At 37.5% G+C, this 24,211-nt stretch overlaps 1 protein-coding gene across 1 annotated transcript in view; it reads right to left on the bottom strand.

Annotated features, from left to right (window-relative positions):
* LOC137269853 (LHFPL tetraspan subfamily member 6 protein-like) overlaps positions 1 to 20,407 on the bottom strand; it is a 60,915-nt gene extending 40,508 nt beyond the window's left edge. Inside the window, exon 1 of the mRNA XM_067803696.1 lies at positions 19,385 to 20,407. Coding sequence (XP_067659797.1) covers positions 19,385 to 19,775 — 391 coding nt within the window. The 5' untranslated portion in view covers positions 19,776 to 20,407. The remainder of the gene's footprint in view (positions 1 to 19,384) is intronic.
* Between the last annotated feature and the right edge of the window lie 3,804 nt (positions 20,408 to 24,211).

Below are 24,211 nucleotides of genomic sequence, written 5' to 3'. Positions count from 1 at the left end.
GGACATTGTTACAGATTTGTTATGGTGTCGATTGCAAAATGTTGACCTCACATGTTTCATTCTTGATAAAACTAATAAATAGCTTTCTTGGCATAGTTCAAGTGTCTCACACACAACATGCCCTCTGTTCCTGTGTTAAAAAAAAACACACTTTCCCACACACACATCTTGAAATATCTTCCTCCGCAGCTATGCATTTTTGAAACGAACACCCTGACAATCACTCTTGTGTTGATCAGTAAACACAATTGGAACCTCCCTGATAATGCAATCTGTGAAAGGTCTGTAGTCTGAAACCCAGAGGTTAAAGATTATCCTGTGAAATATATGAGCAAGAAGTGTTGCGCATATCACTGCAGGCAGCCTGGAGCTATGTCCAATTAGAGGGGATGAAATTGACATGCAATGTCTTTATCAGTCAGCACTGAAATGGAATACAGTACCTGCCTTTTCATCAGTACAGGGAGGGTTATTTAACTACTCTTGGAGTAAAGGATGCCTAACAAACTTGATAAGAGACCACCCAAAGATGTGTCTGTTTTAGTAGTAGAACTGTAGACTTAGTAGATTGGTACTGCTAAATTTCAATGCATCTGCTAATTTGTTCTGTATATGTGAAGCAGGTTCTGATATCTGATAATGGTCTTGACCTCAATGCTGTTGAGGTTCTTGAGAGACATTTAGAAGTTGGTATTCTAATATATGACAAAATGTTGTGGATGTCAACTGCTTCTTTATTGCTTTCACAATGTTTCTGGGCTATTCCTTGCCCCTTTGTCTCAATACTGTTGAGATCAGGCCCCGATTTCTCGAAACAAACTTAGGTCTGAGTTTTGACTTACGTTCAAGTTTTTGCTCAAATTTGAGAAAATGCAGGAACATGTGAGTGAATGCGTATTATTTCAGATTCATGATTAACATCATCAGCGTGAGACAGCATGTATGCTAACTGTAACACAAGATATACAGCTGATTATACGAACTCAAGATAACAGACACAAGTGACTTACTGTAACATTGTCTCAATCACCCAAGGGAATACAGCAAAACAGGAGTACAGATAATATCTAGAATAATTAATTGACATCACATGAATGCACCACCATTTCTCTTTATCAACACCCCAAACACAATGCATGGGATGCACATGCACAGGAAAATAGCACATGATACATTTGCATTGTTCATTCTTGATTCTGACGGTTTTTAACATGGGTGATAAATCACTGTTGGTCATAAAGTTAGACAATCATCTTGCAGTTATTTGTGTTTGTTTGTAAGCCATTTTGTTTTGTTTGAAAATCAAAATTGTACACAGGCAAATTTCATACCATACACCAATAATCTTTCAAGAGCAACTGCTGTCCAAACAAGCATGATCCAGGTGATATGGATGTGCAAGTGGTGTGAATCACTCTCAAAACATTCATAATTATCATATCAACATGGATTGATGCTGATATATCTCTTAAAACACTTAAAAATGAAATTACACTACTATCTTAAGAACATATTTCATCTCTTCAAGTTCAACTCAGATAAATACATTCTGAAAAAACATATTATTTTATTTCTGGGACAAAAGAACAGTCTGTACCAGACACTTGTCCAACACATACCTTTTTATTCTGACCAGCATGTTAATATCAAATGCATTACCACTGGTCTCGTTGATTTCTTTTCTCTGACTGTAATGAATGTACTAACTACATCTCAAAGCTCCCTGGTGGTTGAGTGCTGACAGTGATGTGTGATGTACTTAGCATGTTCATATCAACCAATGCCAGAGGGATCTCAAAGAGGGCTTGTGGTAGCTGGTTCCATAATTGCTGTACAATGTACTTAGCATGTCAATATCAACTATTCGGAGACTGTGATGACCCACAGAGATGGACTGGGAAATTGACAGGTGGTGCACTTAGCATGTCTATTGCAATAAGAGATGTTTGAGGAGTCTGCAGCCATGACTCAGAGTCGGATGAAAGTAAGGTTGTAATGTTGTGTACTTAGCATGTCACTTTCAATAGCCTGAACACAGACATCACTGGGACAGCCTGAGTAGCTGTAATAGGAACAGGTATTTAGCATGTTCATTTCAATCATTTACAGGTGGTTGTATGAGGGAGCAGTAACTCAGGTAGAACAGTCACATATGCCTTTTAGAGCATGTACATGGTTTTCAAATAATGGTTAGTCATAGACTAAGGCTTAGTCTCTGAATATATATAATTTTAATAATAACAAACAACCCGTTTTAACTGAAAAAGCCACCCAGAGAGACCAGAAATTCAGGAGACCTAAAGAAATCTAGACTTGCTTCATTTAAGGCTTTAGCACTGCAGAGAAGACTTGGCATTAGGCAAAATAATGTGGTTCAGGGACTGTGGGACAGACTTGGTTAGTGTCTGAGGAGTGGTTATTGCTGAGTGCAGTGTGAAACTCAACTCACTCAATCACTTTGTGGTTAAGGTTGTCACTCGAAGGTTCGATTCTTCACACGGGTACAGTGTGTGAGGTCCACCATGATATAGCTGGAATATTGCTTAAAACAGCGTTCTCATCTGACCTGTGCAGAGCCAAGTTATACAACTGATCTTCAGTAACCTATGCTTGCCATAAAAGGCAACTATGCTCTTCGTAAGAGGCTAGTAACGGGATCGGGTTGTCAGACTCACTGACTTGGTTGACACATGTCATCAGTTCCCAATTGTGCAGGTTGATGCTCATGTCGTTGATCACTGGACTTGAGACTTGATTATTTACAGACCACCGTCAAATAGCTGGAATATTGCTGAGTGCTGTGTAAAACTCAACTTGTTCACTCTCTCATTCATTCTCTTCCCACAGAGTTTACATAAGTCATATCTTCCCATCTGACCTTTGGTCTGATATGGCCATAAAAAAAAAAAAAATCAAAACACAAGTTATCTCCCTTCTTTCTCTTCCCTCAGAGCATGTGTTACTTCAACTTAGATCCAACGTGGCAGCTGCCTTGGAGTTAGTTGATCAATATGTGAAGCACAGATATGGTATTTCATGTTTAACTGAAAATCAGAAACTAACAATTAGAAAGTGGGGCCACAAATATCTCTCTTCTCCCAATGACTTATTTTGAAGTGACACACAAGACTTTTATAATTAGTGGCTAGCTTGTCCATTGTCAGTGGGTTCTGTCTGTAAAGAAATGTTTACGCAAGAGGCTGTATTTTTCCCTAGGCATTCGGAAATTACTGAGACGTTGCAAACGATCACTTTTGAAACAAAGTTGCTGATCTCACAACTAATTTAAATCAGATTGCAATCAATCACGAATCATGCACTCGCACCATTAGGCCATATTAGAACCGAGGTTATATGGTACGATACGACTTTCATTACCTCTGTGGGAAGAGAGTGCATAAACCTAAACTAACTTAGTTGCTGAATATATATATATAAGTTTGATAGAAACAAAAAGAATCCTTTTAATTAAAAGGCAGCCCCAGTGTCATGGGAGCTTGAACCTGAGAAAATTTCAACTTGCTTCATTTAAGTTTTAGCACTGCAGACAGGTTCAGCAGAATGGAAAATAATGTGGTTCAGGGAATGACATAGACATTGGTACCAAAAGCCTGCTATCTCTGAGATGACCAAGGGCTATTGACTCAGACTGTGGTTGTGTGGTAATCAGGATGCTTGTTCATAGCTGTCACTCAAACAGAGCCTCCAGCAAAGACCCTATCTCTTACTGATAGAACTGTCACTGCTGAGATGTCTATATCAGACCCATGGGGCTCAGAGATTGTGTCCTGGAAGGGCTTTGAGTACATCTCTGAATGATGCTGAAGGGGTTTATAGACATGTACCCTGGTACGTTTCTGCACAAATAAACGTACTCAAAAACAAAGTCAACATACGAAAATGTACCCAGTACCTTAAACTGGGTAAGGTACTTTTCTCCAACACAAAATTTACACTGGAGAGAGTTATTGTCCTTCAACTTATTGTAAATGGTACTGTGCATCGCAAAATATTTGTTACTCTGTATGCTCAATTCTTCAGTAAAAGGCATTCAGAACAGTGTGACAGTTCTGATCATGAAAATGACATAACTTAATGAGCAATATTTCAGCAATACCAAAGCATGGGGCACCAGAAATGGGCTTCCTTCATTGTACCTATGTGATAGATCGAACCCAGGTCTTCAGTGTGATGAGCGAACACTTTAACCACTAGGCTACTCCAACTCCCCTCAACTAACAGAACACCTACCATCAATGTTATTACACCTTGCATGTTCGCTGACAGACCCCAGAGTAAATATTTAATTAAGCAATCATGCCCTCTTCATTCTTATCCCACCTCAGCTTTAGGTGCCTTGCGACTTGAGATTCCTCATACTGTATATTCGTGTAACCCTTGTGTGCTCTCTCTCTCTCTCTCTCTCTCTCTCTCTCTCTCTCTCTCTCTCTCTCTCTCTCTCTCTCTCTCTCTCTCTCTCTCTCTCTCTCTCTCTCTCTCTCTCTCTCTCTCTCTCTCACTCTCTCTCTCTCTGCATAGTCAGGACTAGGCTATAGGAACCTGAAACCTGACAGAATCCCTGCCCAGTAACACAGCTAATCCTGACTATTAACCATTAACCTCAGGCTCCCTCACAGGTCCTTTTCTTGTTTCCTGCTAACCTTTTGTCCATAGACTGACCAGTGGTCAAGAGGTCGTGTTCCACCATCAGGGATTACTCTGTATACCACATGTTTGTGGAGAGAGAATGCCTCTAGGAAACAATCATGGTTGATCGGAATTATAGCGCCTGACTATAGAATGACTGCTTGTTGTGGATCAGTTTGAATGGCTTAAATCTTCATGTAATCATGGTTAAACTATGGACAGTGTTCACTGATCAGTCCAGTCTCATTACTAATCAGAATCAGTTAATCAGAATTAGATACGGTGAGACAAAAATCTCAGGCAAATACACATAATGAACCGAGTGAGTGAGTGAGTGAGTGAGTGAGTGAGTGAGTGAGTGAGTGAGTGAGTGAGTGAGTGAGTGAGTGAGTGAGTGAGTGAGTGAGTGGGAATGGGATGTGTGTCATGGGGTATGTGTATAAATCCTCTGGCTGCAGCCTCTTAACTGGTTACTATTCTATGTCTTAAACATATAACACATCATTAACTCCTTCATAATGTCCCAAGCTAATTATGTCACATATGGCAATGAGTCACCATGGTTACAAAGCAAAACTTGTCACTTTTGTCGAAAGAACTGTTACATAAAGTCTTAGACACAAAATAATTCTCAAAAATATTTCAGAATGTGTAAATTAAATCAGATTGGCGACTTACACTTTATAAGGGAAAATGTTTGGATGGCACACTTCTCTGGAGCTGTGACATTTAAGGAACAAGATGTTCATCAGTATTTTCCCTTTATCAGCATTATCAGTATGCTAGTAAGAATATACTCCAAAACAATGTGTACCACATATTACCAAAAATGAAGTTCATGATGAAGTCGAAACATTTTCACATATTATGTGTATCACTTCAAAAAGAGGGACGGTGTCGTAGACTAGTGGTTAAAGTGTTCGTTCGTCACACTGAAGACCCAGGTTCGATTCCCTACATGGGTACAATATGTGAAGCTCACTTCTGGTGTCCTCTGCCATTATTTTGCCCGATTATTGCAAAAAGCGGAGTAAAACCAAACTCAGTCACTCACTCACTTTGAAAGGATGTTCAAAGGACATAACATACTTCAGAGCAAGTCCAGTTTAGCGAAATATTCGTACATGGGTGTGACTTACGATGGAGTGAGGGAAAAGAACCACATTGAATATTTTTATTGTGTGCATTTGAATCCCTGAACCCCTGATTCCCCAACTCCTACTCCCTACTTTCAAAATTCTGGAATCTGACCTTGTAGTAAGAAATAATATGCTAATCAATAGAAAATAAATAGAAAATATTTCACACATGCTTTTGCAGTGAAGACTAAACTCATTTTCTCAACAATTATTCCAAAAATACTTAATGATCCACATAGTTGTAGGGTGAACATGTGATTCAGGACCATGTCTAATTGCACCCATATGAAGTCAAAGTGAAAAAGAATGCCATATTCAAAGAACAGGATATGAGTGACAAAGAGAAGAAATGACACTCATTCTTGTTGTCCGCAACTATCAAAACCTCTGTATTATTTAGAGCCTACAGAAACAGCAAATCAGTCTAAACATACTAATCATGAAGGCATGGCTTATCCTCCGCAGAGCCACAGGCAAGTATTAAGAGGATTATGGTTCATATTCAAAGAGAAAATCTGTCAATACATAAATTTCTCTGTTGCAGCAGAGACGCCAATATCAATCTAATCAAACCTTGTTCATATCAGTGCATCAATGTAATCACTAACGATTGCACATCAAAGTAAATATTAATGATATCATGTTATCAAGCTGATATGTCATTAATGATATGGTTGGCCTATAAGCCGTGTCCAGGCTTGAATGCTCCTCATCAGCATGATCAGCAAGTTTGTACACATTGTGGAAGCTATGATAGGAGCATTTGACAGTCCCTGATGTACATTGCATGTCAATTTCAATACGGAAATGGACGACATTAAAGTTTCATGGGCACATCCCATCTCAGACTGCTGGTTACAGTGAGCTTTCAATAAAATGAATAGAATGCATTCAGTTATTGACAAGAGCATTGTTTTCTGCATCATTAATGACAGTTCCCCTGCTGTGTTTGTAAATTTTGTTGCGTCAATATCATGTCAATCAACACACAGCTAGCCTGGAATCCATCCAGAAGCACACAAGGGAACTGAACACATTACAAACTATTTCATTTCTCACATAAAGTTTTATATCAGTTTTAAAATAGGATGACATAGTTTCTGTAATTGAATTGATTGTCATTTAAGAAGTGGCTATCTGTTTGTTCAATTTTATGACAATGGAATCAATAACGGACAGATAAAAGTAGTTGAACGACGCCTGATGAAAATGACCCAAAGCTCATGATTGAATAGTAAGGAGTAAGGATAGGAAGGGCACTTTGGACTGGACCCTTGTTCCAATGTGGTACTTAAAGCTAGTAACTGGTGTGGGTGTATTACTGTATAGTAATTCTATACGTTTATATAAGTGGACAGTACTATAAAGGCTGCTAAGCAGTCTGTTTGAGGGATGCTTATATTTTTTAGAAATTATCATTCAGACTATTAACTATTACCTTAAAGACTTGTGCAAGTCTATTTGGATGGATTCGGTGTAGAGATCACCTTATCAAAGAGTGAGCTTAAGGCTTTATGCTGCTTGGAGCAATATTCAACAGAAACAGTAGGATTTACCAAAATTAGGTTCTACAGAACCTTCTGGTATCTGACCCCATTGATTTTCCAGGTTAGAATGGGTTTTCAGCATCCTTTGCTGTTTGTAAGCAGGGTTTTACAGGATGCAGAAATTGGATGAAGTATCCCAAGCTAAAATCCAGTGCATCTTTGGGTATGCAATGTAATTTTTCTGGGAAGGAACGTTATGATTTCGTAATGATATCCAATATTAAAATATAAATATTCTCGGTTTACAATCATTATTCTAATGACATTGAAAGTAACACATATTGAAGTATAATCATTATCAAATGAAAAGCATCCATGATCACTGACTTCATGCAGATTGATGAACTTTCAATTTTGGAAATCAATGCCACCAAACACTTTCACCTGAGTTCCCAGGACTCCAGGAGCTAGGTTAAACGCTGTGATTTGGGGTGGTGAGTATTGATCACTCAGGTCATTGTGTTTTACCATATCTAAGTATGGATGTTAATATCATCATCAACCACTAGACTGCCTAAGCTGATACTGACAACTGGATATACAAAGAACAAAAACAGTAAATACTTAAAACAAATTGCTGCATTATATGCCACATTACAATCCAATGTTCAAATCTGAAATTATGAAAATAAAACCTACGAAATCAAAATATCACTTTGAAAAAGTATCATTGTCTCAAACTCAAATAAAAACCGATGAAATCAAAATATCAGTTTGAAAAAGTATCATTGTCTCAAACTCAAATAGAACCGATGAAATTAAAATATCAGTTTGAAAAAGTATCATTGTCTCAAACTCAAATAGAACCGATGAAATTAAAATATCAGTTTGAAAAAATATCATTGTCTCAAACTCAAATAGAACCGATGAAATTAAAATATCAGTTTGAAAAAGTATCATTGTCTCAAACTCAAATAAGACCAATGGAATCAAAATATCAAACTCAATGCCAGTGCCAAGGCATTTACAAGTGCATTATTTTGGAATCCAACTCATATACTTCCAGAGTTAAGTAATTGTATTTTCATAACAAAAATTATTCGAAACTGTATAGCCATGGCAACAAGGCATCAACATTTGGTAGCTATTATAAATGTTCCTATTTAACTAGTTGTACCTGCTAACCTCATACCTACGTAGGGCAAACCCATCTACAAACTCAATCTCAGTTCACATACAGATGCTATTCACTAGTACTACATTTATGAATGATGTTCAGTTGTATTGTGAGCCATCAACCAGGTGACTGCTTTGACAGCTGATCAGTCAACTGTGAAATCTACTGAAATTAACAAAAAAACATTATACCTGGCAGAATATATATGTAACCTTTACTTACTCCTGTAGGTATCAACAGTACACATAGCAATATGAAGTTTGTATGCATGTATGATTAAGCGATGAAAACGATCCTGTTTTGCATACCAGTGTCTGATAGGGATAGCTAAGCAAAAATGTTTCTAGCCATACTATACTTCACTGGCCCTATTAAATATCAATATCAAAATGCAACAAAATGTGACACGCTACTAACATGTGTTTATATTATAAACCATCTTCATGTGTGAATAGGTGAGTTTAGTTTCAGGTGGCCTTTAGAAATATTTCAGCAATATCACAGCAGGGGAACACCAGAAATAGACTTAACGCTTTGGGGAATCGAACCCAAGTCTTCAACGTGATGAACGAACACCCTTAACCACAAGGGTACTCCATCACCCCTTGTGTTAGAAGAGATACCAAACTTTGTGGACAGACTTTTAACACCTTGATAACTGACGTCATCATATGGAATTGCACTAAAGAAAGACCAAATTGTTTGGCATTCTAGCAAACCAATTTTATGCTGCTCTCAGCAATATTCCAGCTAAATTGCAGTGGTCAGTAAATAATCGAGTCCAAGCATTCCAGTGATTAAAAGCATGAACATCATGTGTCATGTGTACCCTCCAATCCCACAACAAGCGTAAGTCACCTTTTTGACGAGCTAAAGTTACTGAAGACCTATTCTACCTCAGTCCACAGCAGAATAATGTTGACTTGACAAAGACTTTAAAGAATAATGGTACATGAACAAGGAAACCATAGCATTATGTAGCAGAGGGCGTGCCCGGTTTGGAGAGTTGATGTGAAAGGTAAGATATGAAAGGGGAATAATGACAGAGTATGGGAGAGCCAGATGTAGCAGAAATATGTGATGTCAAAGGAAGATATTATCAGGTCAGTGGACCGTGGTCTGCATGTAGTGATACACTGTATCACCTTCAGTCACATACTGCCGAGTTGGAGGTGGAGGAGTAACCAAAGACCGGGTGCTCGATTCATCACATGGGTACAATGTGTAAAGCCTATGTCTGGTGCCCCCACCCTTGATATTGCTGGAATATTGCTAAAGCATCATAATGCCATTCTAACTCTCTCCATTAAACAGTACAAGTAGCTCAACTCGAACTTAAAAAATTCACTTCAGATTTCAACAATACACCTCACACTGCAAATAATCACTTGAAACTAGCTGAATGATTCAAATTTAAAAAGAAGCAGGTTACATTAAGATGGTCATCAGACAAATGTTATGTGTCAGAAATGACTGTAACATAACTATTGTTGCTTGAATTACATTGGAATATTGTATGTTTCACATTATCTTCTTTGTAACAGTATTACCTTAGAGAAAAAAACAGAAAGGCTAATAGTCTTTCCATTAAGGCACAAAGTATATCATTACTAGAGCTGTGACGATATATCGTAGTATCGATAATCATGATACTTTATCGAACGATAAATATATCAATACTTTTTGTGCATCGTGATATGGATCATTGACCTCACTAGAAATTGACAGTTATGTCAGTATTTACACTGTTACTTGATATCAAAATGTACATTTCTAAAGAAAATAACTGAAGATAACATAATGTGATGTGTATTGAATCGTATCGTATCTTTCCAAGACATCGCGATATGTATCGTATCGTGAATTTTCTGCATTGTCAGACCTCTAATCATTACACATTGCCTTCTCGGCACTCGATCAAATGACTGTTATAATTGGCATTATAGTTTCTCTTTTCATTGGATCGCCAAATACTTGTCATTGAAAAAGTAGAAAAAACATGAAAATGATGTTTGACTGAAAGTCATTTTTTGTCACAGTATCATCATCTTCATGTTATTCATAATTTTGGACAGAACAATGCAAATTGACGTCATTTAAAATAGGTGTGCCTGTATGTGGTATTTTCAAAGGTTTATTTCTACCTCTAAGCTTGAAGTCAAGACAAAGAAAATATAAAACGACATATTAACTTGGTTTGAACTAAAATATTCAGATTCTGAAAAATAGCCGCCTTGTCATCTCTTGAAAAAGACTTTATGATGAAGAAATAGTTCATTTTCCACACAAAAAGACTCAAATAGCTGATGCTTGGGCGTTTAAAATAAGAGTTGAAATAGAGACGCATCATTTAATTATCCCCTAACAATGACCTCAAGGATATTGAGATTGCTTAAAAATTTTAAACACAACACAGCCTATTGCCTTAGTTCAGCTGTATTGCCAGTCAGACTGGATTCAGTACCACCCAGCAGCCTTTTAAAAGTTTTCATTTGATCAATAAGCACTTTTCGCATAAGGCTACAACACAAGTACCATTTCATTCTCTGTGATCTTAATCATAGAATATATATTCTTTTAATGTATAGCCGATTTGCACAAAAATCAAAAAAACACCTGAAGTAGTTATCTAAATTCAACTTGGGTCTATCCAGGTAGCAAAAGTAACAAAGTCCCAATGGACAATAGCATGATGCCCTATCTTCAGCGGCTTGTAATCTACAACCTCTTTTCATATACTGCTGTTCGATATTTTCATTATAACATATATAGTAATACAGACAATAACAAAATGATTTCCGTGACACCCTCGTAGTATAGAATGATTTCTGCGAAACCTTCTTAGAACAGAATGAGTTCTGTGACACCCTCGTAGAACAGAATGATTTCCATGACACCCTCCCAGTATAGAAAGATTTGTGTAACACCCTCACAGTATAGAATGATTTGTGTGACAACCTCCCAATATAGAATGATTTGTGTGACACACTCCCAGTGTAGAATGATTTGTGTAACACCCTCCCAGTATAGAATGATTCGTGTAACACCCTCCTAGTATAGAATGATTTGTGTGACACACTCTAAGTTTATATGTTATAAATTTACTCAACTTTAATGTATGAACTGTTTATCATGAATTATTAATAAATAAACACTAAATACTAACTCACTGCAGTGAAATACGCTGAAGATATCTTCCATATATGAAATACCATTATCATCATTATCATAAATATCAGTCTGTATCATATCTCACATATATGCATGTAATCAGCATTGATACCAATTTTTTTCCTAATATATGGTAGAACAAGCACCAGATTCTACATAGTCATAAACAATGACACACATTCAGCTAGATGCCACCCCACACCTTCCATATACTGATTTAGAACCAGCTATGTATATACTGAATCTTCTATTATTCAGTGCATCAAATCTCCATTCTAATGGAAGGAATTCTCCATATTATTGTCCTCTAGAGCAAGATAAACTCTGTAGAAAGTCAGAGCCTGGAGGGAAAGAGATGCTGCCTCGCTTCCTTAAGAACTCATGGTGGCAATAAGGTCTATGGAGATTTGAAACAGTGGATGATCTGTCAGTGATCCTTATTAAATTCAGTTCTATCTATTTCAACCAAAGAAAACTTTCTCACTGCGCAGAAAAATGCAGACAGGTCAATATTAATCATAAAATAGCAACATAAACATTTTACCTCGTTAAGAAACAGTAAAAACAGTAATGAAAGACTTTCAAACTGCAGCATTTTTATATCAGTAAACTTTGACCTCTACTGTGCATGCACATTAATTGCCTCATGTTGATTTCTGTCAATCATTTCCTGCCACTGGAAAGTAAACTAAACAAGTCTGTGCACAAGTATGATGACAAAAGCCAAACGACACAACAGAAATACTTCAAAAAGGGAATGTAACATGTCAACATGCGTTCGAGACTTCCTCTTCGACTGCCCATGTGTAAAACTGAAGTTGCAAGCTCTTTGTTTCTTATTTAGTTTTAGCAATTTATAGTTACCTTTTTCACTATTTCAGTACTGACATAACATGATGATGATGCTATTTCCACGATTAATTTGGAATATTCAGCTTTTTTCTGCACAGTGGGAATGTTTTCTTTGGTAGGTCCATATTCTGTCTGTCTGAGTGTGAAATCTCTGACCCATATTTCTGACATCCCTCCCTTCTAACATACTCCCATCCCTACTAATACAGAAGCCCCAACACCCTACATTTTCTTTAGCTTCAGAACCTCTCATCTCACAGTGATTCTGTTTTAATAGTCTCTGCCAACCCATATTTGTCGTAAGAGGTGTCTAAAGAACTTGGTTGGTCGGTTGACACATGATACCTGATCACAATTGTGTAGATCAATGCTCATACTGTTGATCACTGGATTGTCTGTAACAGACTCGATTATTTATAGACATTAACCACCTTGCTGGAATATTTGCTGTGTGCAGTTCTAAACAACTAACAAACAAAACAACACTTGAGTTATTATGCTTTATCAGGAATTTAAGCAAGTGTATATATTTTCCACAGGTCACATCTGCATCGCCCACCTCTGTGATACTCTCTTAGAATGATATCTTCCTGGCTAGGCATATTAGTTGTTGGAACTGTATACAGAGAACCTGTCTGGGATCCCACAGGACAAATCAAAAAGACATTACAAGATACTGTCACACTGCCTATCCCCAGTGAAAGTTAAGATTTTGAAACAAACCCTTCAAAAACAAACACAAGCATATCTTTTAATTATAAAACATTTTGGCTGAAACATTTATTTAAACATTTTTCAGACAAGGTTTTCTCACGCCCACATCATGACTGGCAGGAATGGGCTTGGTTTTGTATTTTATACAAAAAAAGGCGGGAAATAAATGGCGTGACATGTCTTCTTGTTGACAGTTGAGAAGTTTAATTCCTTGAAAGTGAATGGAATGTCCATGCTTTAGCAGAAGATCAAAGAAACAGTTTGACTGGCTTAATACAAAATGAAGATAAAACGTGACTTAAAAATGAAGGAAAATGTTCCTGAGTAAAATGTCCCAAATTTGATTTCACAGAAGCACAAAGGTGGTAAAATGTTCTTTAACAGTTCCACGCTAATCAGATGACTGCATGACACTTTTTGCACAATAAAGTGACCTTGGATTGATTTATTGGGATGAAAAGCTTAACGCTTTGGTCTGAATTGCAAACAAATTAGAATCTGTGCAAGTCGATTTCGTGAACATTTTATTTCACACTGTCTCATGAAAGCAAGAAAAATGGCAGAATAATTTTCATGGAAAAGTACATTTTCACTGATGTTTTTCAGGGTTAAAACTAAAAGTAGGATCTAGCATTTCTTATGTTTCATGTGAATACACAGTCTTCAGTTGAGCTTCACATTTCAAGGAGAGTTACAAAGGGTTGTACATATGTTCTGTTAGTACAAGGAATAGAAACATCTTTACATTTCAAGGAGAATTACAAAGGGTTGCACTTATGTTCTATTAGTACAAGGGATAGAGATATCTACATTTCACGGTCATTTTTCAAAAGTTAGGTTATGACACGTTCCACAGAAGGAAGCAACCGTTATCAGATACGACCGACAATACATGTCACACACCCTTCAACTTAAATACCATCGCATCAAAAACATTTGACCTGTCATTTTCCATGAAATGAATAATGCACCAGAGTATGGACTTTGTTTATTATAATACAGATAGACTAATGTTTAGTCTCTGAAAATATATATTGTTGGCAACAAATAAACTCATTTAAATTGAAAAGGAGCCCCCGTCAGATGGGAAATTCCGAACCTGAGGGAATCTATAGACTCGTTTCATATCAAGCTTTTAAGTATTGGAGAGAGGGATAGACAGTTAGGAAACTGATGTAGTTCAGAGACCATGAGACATACTAACATGGCTACAAAAAATAGAGGAAAAATAAAGTGGCTCAGGGACTGTGAGTCAAATTAGAAGGAGTTGGCAGTAGGGAAAATAATGTGGTTCAGAGACAGTGAGACAGATTAGGAGGACTAAGTAGTAAGGAAAATATAATGTGGTTCAGAGTCGGTGAAGCAGACTAGGAGGGCTAAACAGTAGAGAAAATAATGCTGTTCAAAGGCTGTGAGAGAGATTAGAAGGGTTAGTAAGTTGGCAAAATAATGTGGTTCAGAGACTGTGAGACAGACTAGCAGGGCTACAAAAAAATAGAGGAAAAATAAAGTGGCTCAGGGACTGTGAGTCAAATTAGAAGGAGTTGGCAGTAGGGAAAATAATGTGGTTCAGAGACTGTGAAACAGACTAGAAGGGCTAGACAGTAGAGAAAATAATGTGGTTCAGAGACTGCGAGACAGATTAGGAGGACTAAGTAGTAAGGAAAATAATCTGGTTCAGAGCCGGTGAAGCAGACTAGGAGGGCTAAACAGTAGAGAAAATAATGTTGTTCAAAGGCTGTGAGAGAGATTAGAAGGTGTTAGTAAGTTGGGAAAATAATGTGGTTCAGAGACTGTGAGACAGACTAGCAGGGCTAGACAGTAGAGAAAATAATGTGGTTTAAAGACTGTGAGACAGATTAGGAGGGCTATTCATTTAGGGAAAATAATGTGGTTCAGAGACTGTGAAGCAGACTATCTAATGGATTAAGGGACCACTTACCCTTGCTTTTACACTACCAATAACTGGGACTAAATCATCATGTTGCAAGGACCTGGGCCTAGATTATAGACGCTCTCTTAGTGCTAAGTGCTATACATTAACTTTAACTTATACCTATCTTAGCACTAAGAGAGTTTGAAACATCAAGGTCAGGATTTGAATTAAACAGCATTTGACTCAACAGTGTTCAACTGGAATTACAAAAGCATGTTTGACATATGACCTGAGGGCTTTACTTTAGCAACTTTGACACGTTCTAAATTGTATAACTGCAGACAAAGTTTCGGTACAGTATGCACTAAATAGTAAAAGTGAGTATATTTTGATAACCATCATATCAATTTCATTTACTGTAACAAAAGATCTAGCCTGTAGCATGTACATTGTGTACATTTTGGTGTATGTTTCCGTGCCTGACAGGTGAAGGGTGACACACAGAGTGTACATATTTCACATTGCAAACATCACATCAGCTAGAAAATTGACATCCCCGCAGATTGACATGGTGATGCTTAGCTCCGGATCAGCTGGTGTGATCTATTTCCACTTGAGTCAGTCTATATAAAGAAGGACAGCCCCGCTTACTGGCCCTGGACTGGCCTTTAACCCTCACAAGTTTATCATCTATTTTGACATGTCACGGATTGCCAGTATTCTGTCTCACATGGATTTCAAATGCATGTTTCAAATTCTTGGAAACACGAAAGGAAACTTGGCGGATATATGTCATATTTTATCTGCTAAGATCTCAACCTAATCCCCAATGGAAGGGAGACTGATAATAAGAAGCTTATCATAAGTCCTTATTGCACATTGTCTGGTGTGTATTTGGTAAATATCATGTCTATTTCATGTCAATATCACTGGTGACACTTTGACATCTATCAGCCAGTCCCATATATCTTCAAGGCTTTCTTACCACTGCAATGCTAATATCAACACAGCAATCAATAGATCAGGGATATTAACCACATGATGATATATGCAGGCAGAATCTTGTGAAACACTGAGGTCCTGTGTCGTACATTTCAAATCAATTTTGGCTATATTTCAGTGTCACTGAGTGAACTGGTTCATTGACGACACCCATCCACCCAGACCTGACAAGATAAACCGTGATATGACCAGGACATTGTCAATTGCTGGTGATACAAGATCCAGCCTACAAGTCCTTGAGTATAGATCATGTTGATAGCACAGCCTAGTCGTCTCAGTGACATTTGACAGGATATATAGACGTGATATATGCATTATTTCCTTAGTCTGCCAGACACTATTGGAGACAACATATTTTGCAAGAGAGAGCTTTAATTCTTCACCTAAAATTAGGAACTGTTTGTTACAAAGATCTCATACCTGATATGTATAGAGGGCCATTGTCAATTTCAGATGTTACCCTATTTTGTACTTTTGTCTATAATTAGAATCCATATATATATTAGAGAAAAGCTCTATTTCTTCACCTGAATTAAGGGATTGTTTGTTAAAACAGTTGCATACCTGATGTATGTAATAATAAACAATGTTACACTTTCTTATAAAACTAAGTTACTACTTAAAAGGTACATCTGACACACACCTGCAATATTGAATTGACGCTATAAATATTTTGTAAACCTTAGATTTTCATGTGTCACAATTTTGTATCATTAAATTTTGATATGTAAAGTAATATGTTTTGAGATTATCTGTGCTTTTACGCATAATGCATCTTTTCCACACAGACCCACCAGGCATTAAATGTTTTATCTAAACATATGGTAATTTGGAGGGAGAGATAGTGTCACTTAATTAAATTTGAATGAACTTCAAATTTGGAAATATGCCAGAGGTTGTAGTGCATGAAATATTGAATGGTTTGGTTATTATCTTTGTTAGACTCCAAGCTTTGGTTCTGCAATATTTTCTTATGTTTTGTGCTGAGCATATCCTATATATCTATGTAAATTTCACCTAGCACCATGTACATTTCATGATTAGGTCACCACCGAGTGGCAGCACTGTAACAAGCAGTCATTGACATCTATTATGTAACAAGCACTTGTTGGTAAGTGACTGCATTCAGGAATACATTATGTCATGTACATAATCAGCTGATTGAAAGATCAGCGTGACAGCTGTCAAAATGAAGGACAGCTTACTGGTTAATAGTTAGTCTAACAGCTGACCACAGACCCAATGACTATGCATGTTTACTCCATATAGCACATATGTGGGGGGGGGGGGGCTAAGAGAGAGAGAGAGAATTTATAAGATATTACATTTAAAACTTATTCCACAGAATAACAGATTATTTCAAAATCTGTAGCATTTCATGATTCAGGCAACTGATAGTTATGAAAAAGCTCCAGAAAAAAGGATATGAAGACAGTGAACAACAATATTCAACTGGAATACTTGCATTGTCTTATTAGTTATGATTGGTATTTTCGTAATTATTTCAAATCTTAACTTTTTTAAACATGTTATTTTTGTTGTTGGTTGTTTCATTTTAAAAAAGAAATGGACAGGTGTATCAGAAAGGAAAATAAGTAGTAGTTGCATGTTAAATCATTATCTTGTCTACAACACATGCAAAACATGTCAGCTTTGAATTTCAAAAAGGGCTGAACCAGTTTTCAGTATATAATTCATTATTCATGATCCAAAGTTCTCAAAAAGCTTATTCACTTCCTACTGACTTCAATTATATTTTTTTCTATTTTAGTGCACATACTCTTCCTGGAAATGGTGCCAGAAGAAATTGGAATTCTAGACCAATGCAAAAAAAACAAAGCCTTGCACTCCATGGATAATTTATTTGGTTGCTAGGTTACGAAATCAATAAGAAATTTGTTTAGTGTTCACTTCTAATAACATCAATTTCAATCAAAATGAAATGAGTCAGAGTGATTCAACTTCTTGATTTAACAAATTGCATCTTACATTTGAAAACTCAAGACAAGTAGTCTTGACTTGAATTAATTTACAAACATTGTCAGAAAATTTGGAAGTGTAAATATTTATCATATATTTACTACAGAGTAAATATGCACCCTATTAAATTACCAACTTCTATACATTCCATAAAATTTATTGCTAATGTAAAGAAATCTTTTAAATATACATAAATAAAAAAACCCACAAACATTGTAAATTAATTACAGTTTTTGAATACTAAACATGCATATCCACATCAAAATGTGGTCATAGCAAATCAATTTCAGTGTTGTTAATTTCACAACTGAGTAAAACCTGAAATTGACAATGTCACAACAACACACTATAATGTTCTTGATCTCCCATTTCAAGGCAAGGCCATATGTCAGCTGCTGTCTTTGTGAGTCATGGCTTCATGCAAATTGACAATGTCTTAGTCTTGTTTACAATCATCACTCTGTGGATACACGCCAGCATAATGAAGAGACAACAGTCTCTGCAACCATAACTGTTTTGTACAGCATCTTGGCTGTGTTATGTAAGGTTCTGTCCAGGAGGGGAGTGGGGTGATGTAGCTAGGGGACAGACTCTAAATTACACCTCAGCTTAATTAAACTGTTTGTTATGTCTAGTGTATCAGTGACACCAGATTACAAAGACTGTATTAAGCTGAAGGGTAAGGCTGTGATGTGAAATAAGCTTAATTATCAGTTGTGAGAATGGCTTGAGGCTACAGGGATTTTCAATGCAAGGACTTACTACTTAACAGTTTATCTATATTGCAGTTATCTGTGATATTCTGTGAGGCTGCCAGCTGATTGTGTTGAGATTTGCTTATATCCCATGGGGAAGGGTGGATAAATAAACACAATGTTGCAGTGAATTATTGCACCATGGGAATATCTCTATTCATTCATAGCAACATGGAAGGGCAGATGTTGACATTGTGCTTAACACCCAAGCAGGAACTTAGCTGTATGATGCAGTGATAGAGTATAATAAAACTGAACTTTGTAATGTTTTTGTTATGATACTTATGAACTAGTACAGAAAATAATAAGTACAAACCTGAACCTGTAAAGAACCATATTTGTCATGATCATAACTATGATTATTGAAACTGGTAATGGGCAGATCCATACGCATCATCATCATCAACATCATCATCATCAACATCATCATCATCATCATCATCATCATCATCAACGTTTTCCTTCGGATGTGTTTACACTGCCAGCAACAACACCCTAATCACGGAAACGTTTAGAATACAACATACCATTATCATTCAATGAATAAGATATGAGTAATCGTGTTAACAGGCTACAAGTCTCACCTGCACAGAGCTGCATCGCCGAAGCCACCTTGCCGACCACGGGGGTGATGACGTCCCTGACGCACACCGACATCACCCCGGTCATGGAGACCAGGAGCCCCAGACCGCACCCCACGCCCACCGAAACGGTGGCGATTTGCCAAAACACACTCGGTATATCCCAGAAAGTTGTGTATCTGCCACACTCTCGCACAATCACCAGATGACCGCCATCGTCCAGTTTAGGATAGTTGCATCTGCGAAATACTCCAAAATATATAGGCGTGGAATCACTGAAAGCTCCATGAAGCCAGTACGGCATGTAGAATCCCACACTTGCAGCCACGGTGGCCAGGAGTGACAGAACCGCCCAGAATATACCCACACACGACAAACCCGATAATTTGGACATGCTTCTTCTACGGGTTTAAATAAAATTATAAACTTCGTTTTCTTAGATGTTTTCCTCTGCTGTCTGACTGCCAAGCCTCCAGTTTCTGTAAGCAGATTGGAATTCTAAGCACTCAAGGATGTGACTTTTCCCACATTACGAACAGAGTGCGAATATTTGAAATTCGGTCAGAAAAAAAGGAACATTTCACACTTAGTTGTATTGCCTGTCACAACGTCTTGAAAGAAATTCCTTGGCAATTTTCCGGAACGGCAAAAATGTTGATCGATGCGATTTTCCAGCTTCCAATTTAAAGAAATTCAACCACAAATAGATTTCTTAGTAACACAAACGGCGTGTTTTCTCGGTGACGACGGAATAACCAAAGACTATTATTTTACCGTTATACTAGAGTTGTCCGATGTCTCCCAGGCTGCAGTCATCTGAACGTGCGTAGGCTCCTTTGCGCATGCACATAGTGATTCCCATGCAAAATGTAAATAACGTGATGATAAATATGTCCAGAGTCCACGTTCTTCCAGGGTAACTGTCAACACTCACAGCAGATACAGAAGCGTGACTGCTGTAGGTCGTTGTGTCGCTCCACACGCAAACACAACCACCGCTTCTCATTCACCTCGCTTGCCCCAATCGAGCATACAACTACCGCATCCAGGAAGGAGGTTAAGCTATTGACCAATCGCAACGCTGGATCTATTAATAAGTCAGTTTGTAAACAGACACACGTGGAGCAAGCGCTTGCTTGGCTTGTCTGAAGCGGGTCTTCTCTTTGCAGGATATAATGACGGGCCTAAGACACTCGTCTTGAAAATCTGGCTTTTATAGAAAAGGACAATCACATGTCAACGGTGTAAATGATAGTTGCAAACATTAATTTTCTTTCAAATCTTTTTTGATAACCTGATACTGAATCATACATTAAGAAGATATTGAACATAATAAAAGTGCTCCGTATATTACAAGATTGCAAGGGTAATAGATAGATATATGATTGTACAAATTGGCAGATGAGAGTATGTGTGTTTGCGAGGCTGAAAGTTTATTTTTAAAGAAATATTTCTGTTTAATGTTCGAAATAGATGATTGAGATAAAGCATTTACGAACAAATCCGATGTCTCTACGCTGCACAAAACAAATTCTAACAGCTGTCTGTAAATAATCGAGTCTGGACCAGACAATCCAGTGAATGACACCCCGAAATTCGTGAGATTCGAACTACTTAGATGGAACACGATGAAATGTGTCAGTCCAAACAGCGAGACTCCCAAAGCAGTTACACACTAAATAAATAAATAAATAAATAAATAAATAAATAAACAAACAAACAAACAAACAAACAAACAAACAAACAAACAAATAAATAAAGTAAGTAAGTAAGTAAGTTCTCGTCCGACCCGATAATATGACATGGTAGGTCCAATGTGCACATTGACCTGACATTTGAAGGAAGCGACACGGGGGGGGGGGGGGGGGGGGGGGGGGTGGGTATGGATGTCACGAGGTTGAGGATGTCATAAAAAGGTCGCATTTGCATTAGTAATTGCCCATAACCATGCCTTTAGTTAAGTCGGTCAGCTTCATTAATTATACATTCTGTCTGCACAGCGGACATTGAAAGCTTCTTGCATGACATTATGACTTTAATTGAATATCGTATTTCTTTTCCAGCATTGAGCATTTTTTTCTGTCCAGAATTTGAAGCTGGAGCTTTGTACATGTATATCGATTATTTCAGAGATATCATTGTGCATATATAGTCTGGTTCATAATTATTGAGAATTTTTCTTCTTACTTTGAGCTATCCTAACACCTCAACTGATTCACTGATACTTAAAACTAAGTAATGGTATAAGGGAGGTAACTCATCTTGGCCTACTGAGTATAGTACAATTAGAGTTACCTCCCCTGAATTTGTAGCAGACGTCATTTTCCTCAGCACTGTCAACAATGTCTGCTGAAGATAAAAGAAGGTTGATTTTTGAGTTGTGTAATCAAGGAACTGATGATGTAAATACACTGGCAGAGAGAACAGGAACTCCTCTTTCTACTGTGTATAGGATTAGGAGGAATTTTAAAGAGGGAAAGGATTTTGGGCATCAGAAAGGAGCAGGGAGACCCAGAAAATTGGACTTCTCAGATCGCGTCCGGCTGGGAATTTTAGCGTCTAAAAAGCAAAGGGCAAGCATCTCCAACATCAGGTATGAAATGATAGAAAGGGGATCAACAGTTGTATCAAAATCTACAGTTAGAAGAAATTTGATTGATCTTGGATGGGAGAAAAAGACTGGAATTCTTTCTCCTCTCATGAAACAAGAACATAAAGACAGGCGTGTTGAGTGGTGTTTGGCACATGAAAACTTTGACTGGGAAAATGTCATTTTTACTGATGAAAGCTCAATATGGGTATATCCCAATAATGTGAAAATATTGACAAAGTCTGCGTCAGCACCGTTGTATCGACGACCTAAATACAGCCCAAAGTTTCATGTATGGGGAGGGATATCCTTATTAGGAACCACCCCGCTGTGTGTGTTTGAGGGAAATCTGACAAGTCAACGCTACACTAACATATTAGATAATTTTCTGCTTCCAAGTGCACATGTGTTTTATGGAAATGACTGGACTTTGCAGCAAGATAATGATCCTAAACACACCGCAAAACATGCCAAGCAGTGGTTTCAGGAGAAAAATGTGACTGCATTACCATTTCCTGCATATAGTCCTGACTTAAATCCCATTGAGAACATTTGGGGGATGATGAAGGAATGTGTGAATCAAAAGGGGTTGACAAAAATTGAAGACATGAAGAGAGAAGTGGTCCGATACTGGGTCAGCATAACTCACGAGACACTAACCTCTCTGATAGGAAGTATGCCTACCCGTCTTAGACTGTGCCGTGAAGCTCAAGGAGACTTGATAAAATATTAAATTGTTACCTACACAACATGAAAAGGTCAGTTCACTTTCACAATACATTCAATTTTATCTGATTTGTTCTCGTTTAATAATATGAAATGCTTTAGCTATTCTCAATAATTTTGAACCATACTGTATCATAGTGACTATTTCTGTAAATGGACATTTGTTTAGTGTATATCATGCTGATTAATTAACTTCCGCTCGTGCAAGTATCCGTTTTTCATTTTATTACTCTTTGTTTATACCGACGAAGCCGATCACAGCTGATAACGCCAGCTCAAAGAGAGAGTGACTCTCTGAACCCCTCGTCGCTGTGGAGTTCAGTAATGACTGCATTAGCTCCCCTGAACCGCAGCTTCAGATTGGCCATCAGGCTCTCGTGGAGAGGAGTGTTTCTCTCTCTACTGAAATTCAATGGTCATATTTGTATATACTGCAATAAAAGACAGGATAAGCTACTCCTAGACTTGCATAAGCCTCTAAGACAATAAATAATTGTTGTAAAGGTAATGTCTTATAAATTTTAATAAAATTAACTCACTGTCTCTCTAAGAGACTAGTGTTTTAATATTGTGCTGTTCTCTTATCTACACTAATGTCTTGTCTCTCTACCGAATAGAATGTGTATACATCCATGGGCTTAGCCTTCAGTACAGCCATGGCCAGACTATTGATTGATTGATTGATTGAATGAATGAATGAATGAATCTACAGGGCACTCCTTGGTGTTTAGTCTTTGGGTTGGTCATTACGAAATAGCGCTAAAATCTGACATTTACAAGAAATGTCAAGGATTTTTTAAAGCTTAGAATTGATGAACGAATCAATGATTGAATGAATGGATGAATGAACCAACCGAACGACCGACCAACAAACCAACCAACCAACCAACCAAATAAAAGCAACGAAACCAATCTGTCAACATTTTAATTAATTAAATTGCGATGATTTGTGGGCAAACAAGCTAACCTGACCTGAAATACACCCCTAGCCACAAGGTCAAGTGACTGGAGCTACTTGCAACGTACCAGGTCATTTTGACACGACTTGACATAGCGGGTCGGAAATAGATGTTTTCTCTTGACCTGGAGGTGTAATTATGTGTGCTCTAGTCACAGACTGCACGCATTCCGTCCCATTAAGTCAGTGAGTGAGGGAAAGAGTTTAGTATTAAGTCGCTTTAGCAATAATTCCGCAATATCGCAGCAGAAATAAGTTTCGCATATTTTGACCATGTACATACAGTATGGTTCAAAATTATTGAGAATAGCTAAAGCATTTCATATTATTAAACGAGAACAAATCAGATAAAATTGAATGTATTGTGAAAGTGAACTGACCTTTTCATGTTGTGTAGGTAACAATTTAATATTTTATCAAGTCTCCTTGAGCTTCACGGCACAGTCTAAGACGGGTAGGCATACTTCCTATCAGAGAGGTTAGTGTCTCGTGAGTTATGCTGTCCCAGTATCGGACCACTTCTCTCTTCATGTCTTCAATTTTTGTCAACCCCTTT

The sequence above is a fragment of the Haliotis asinina genome, unplaced genomic scaffold (assembly GCF_037392515.1).
Source record: "Haliotis asinina isolate JCU_RB_2024 unplaced genomic scaffold, JCU_Hal_asi_v2 scaffold_17, whole genome shotgun sequence".
Lineage (NCBI taxonomy): Eukaryota > Metazoa > Mollusca > Gastropoda > Lepetellida > Haliotidae > Haliotis > Haliotis asinina.
This window is presented reverse-complemented; position numbering and strand designations above follow the sequence as displayed.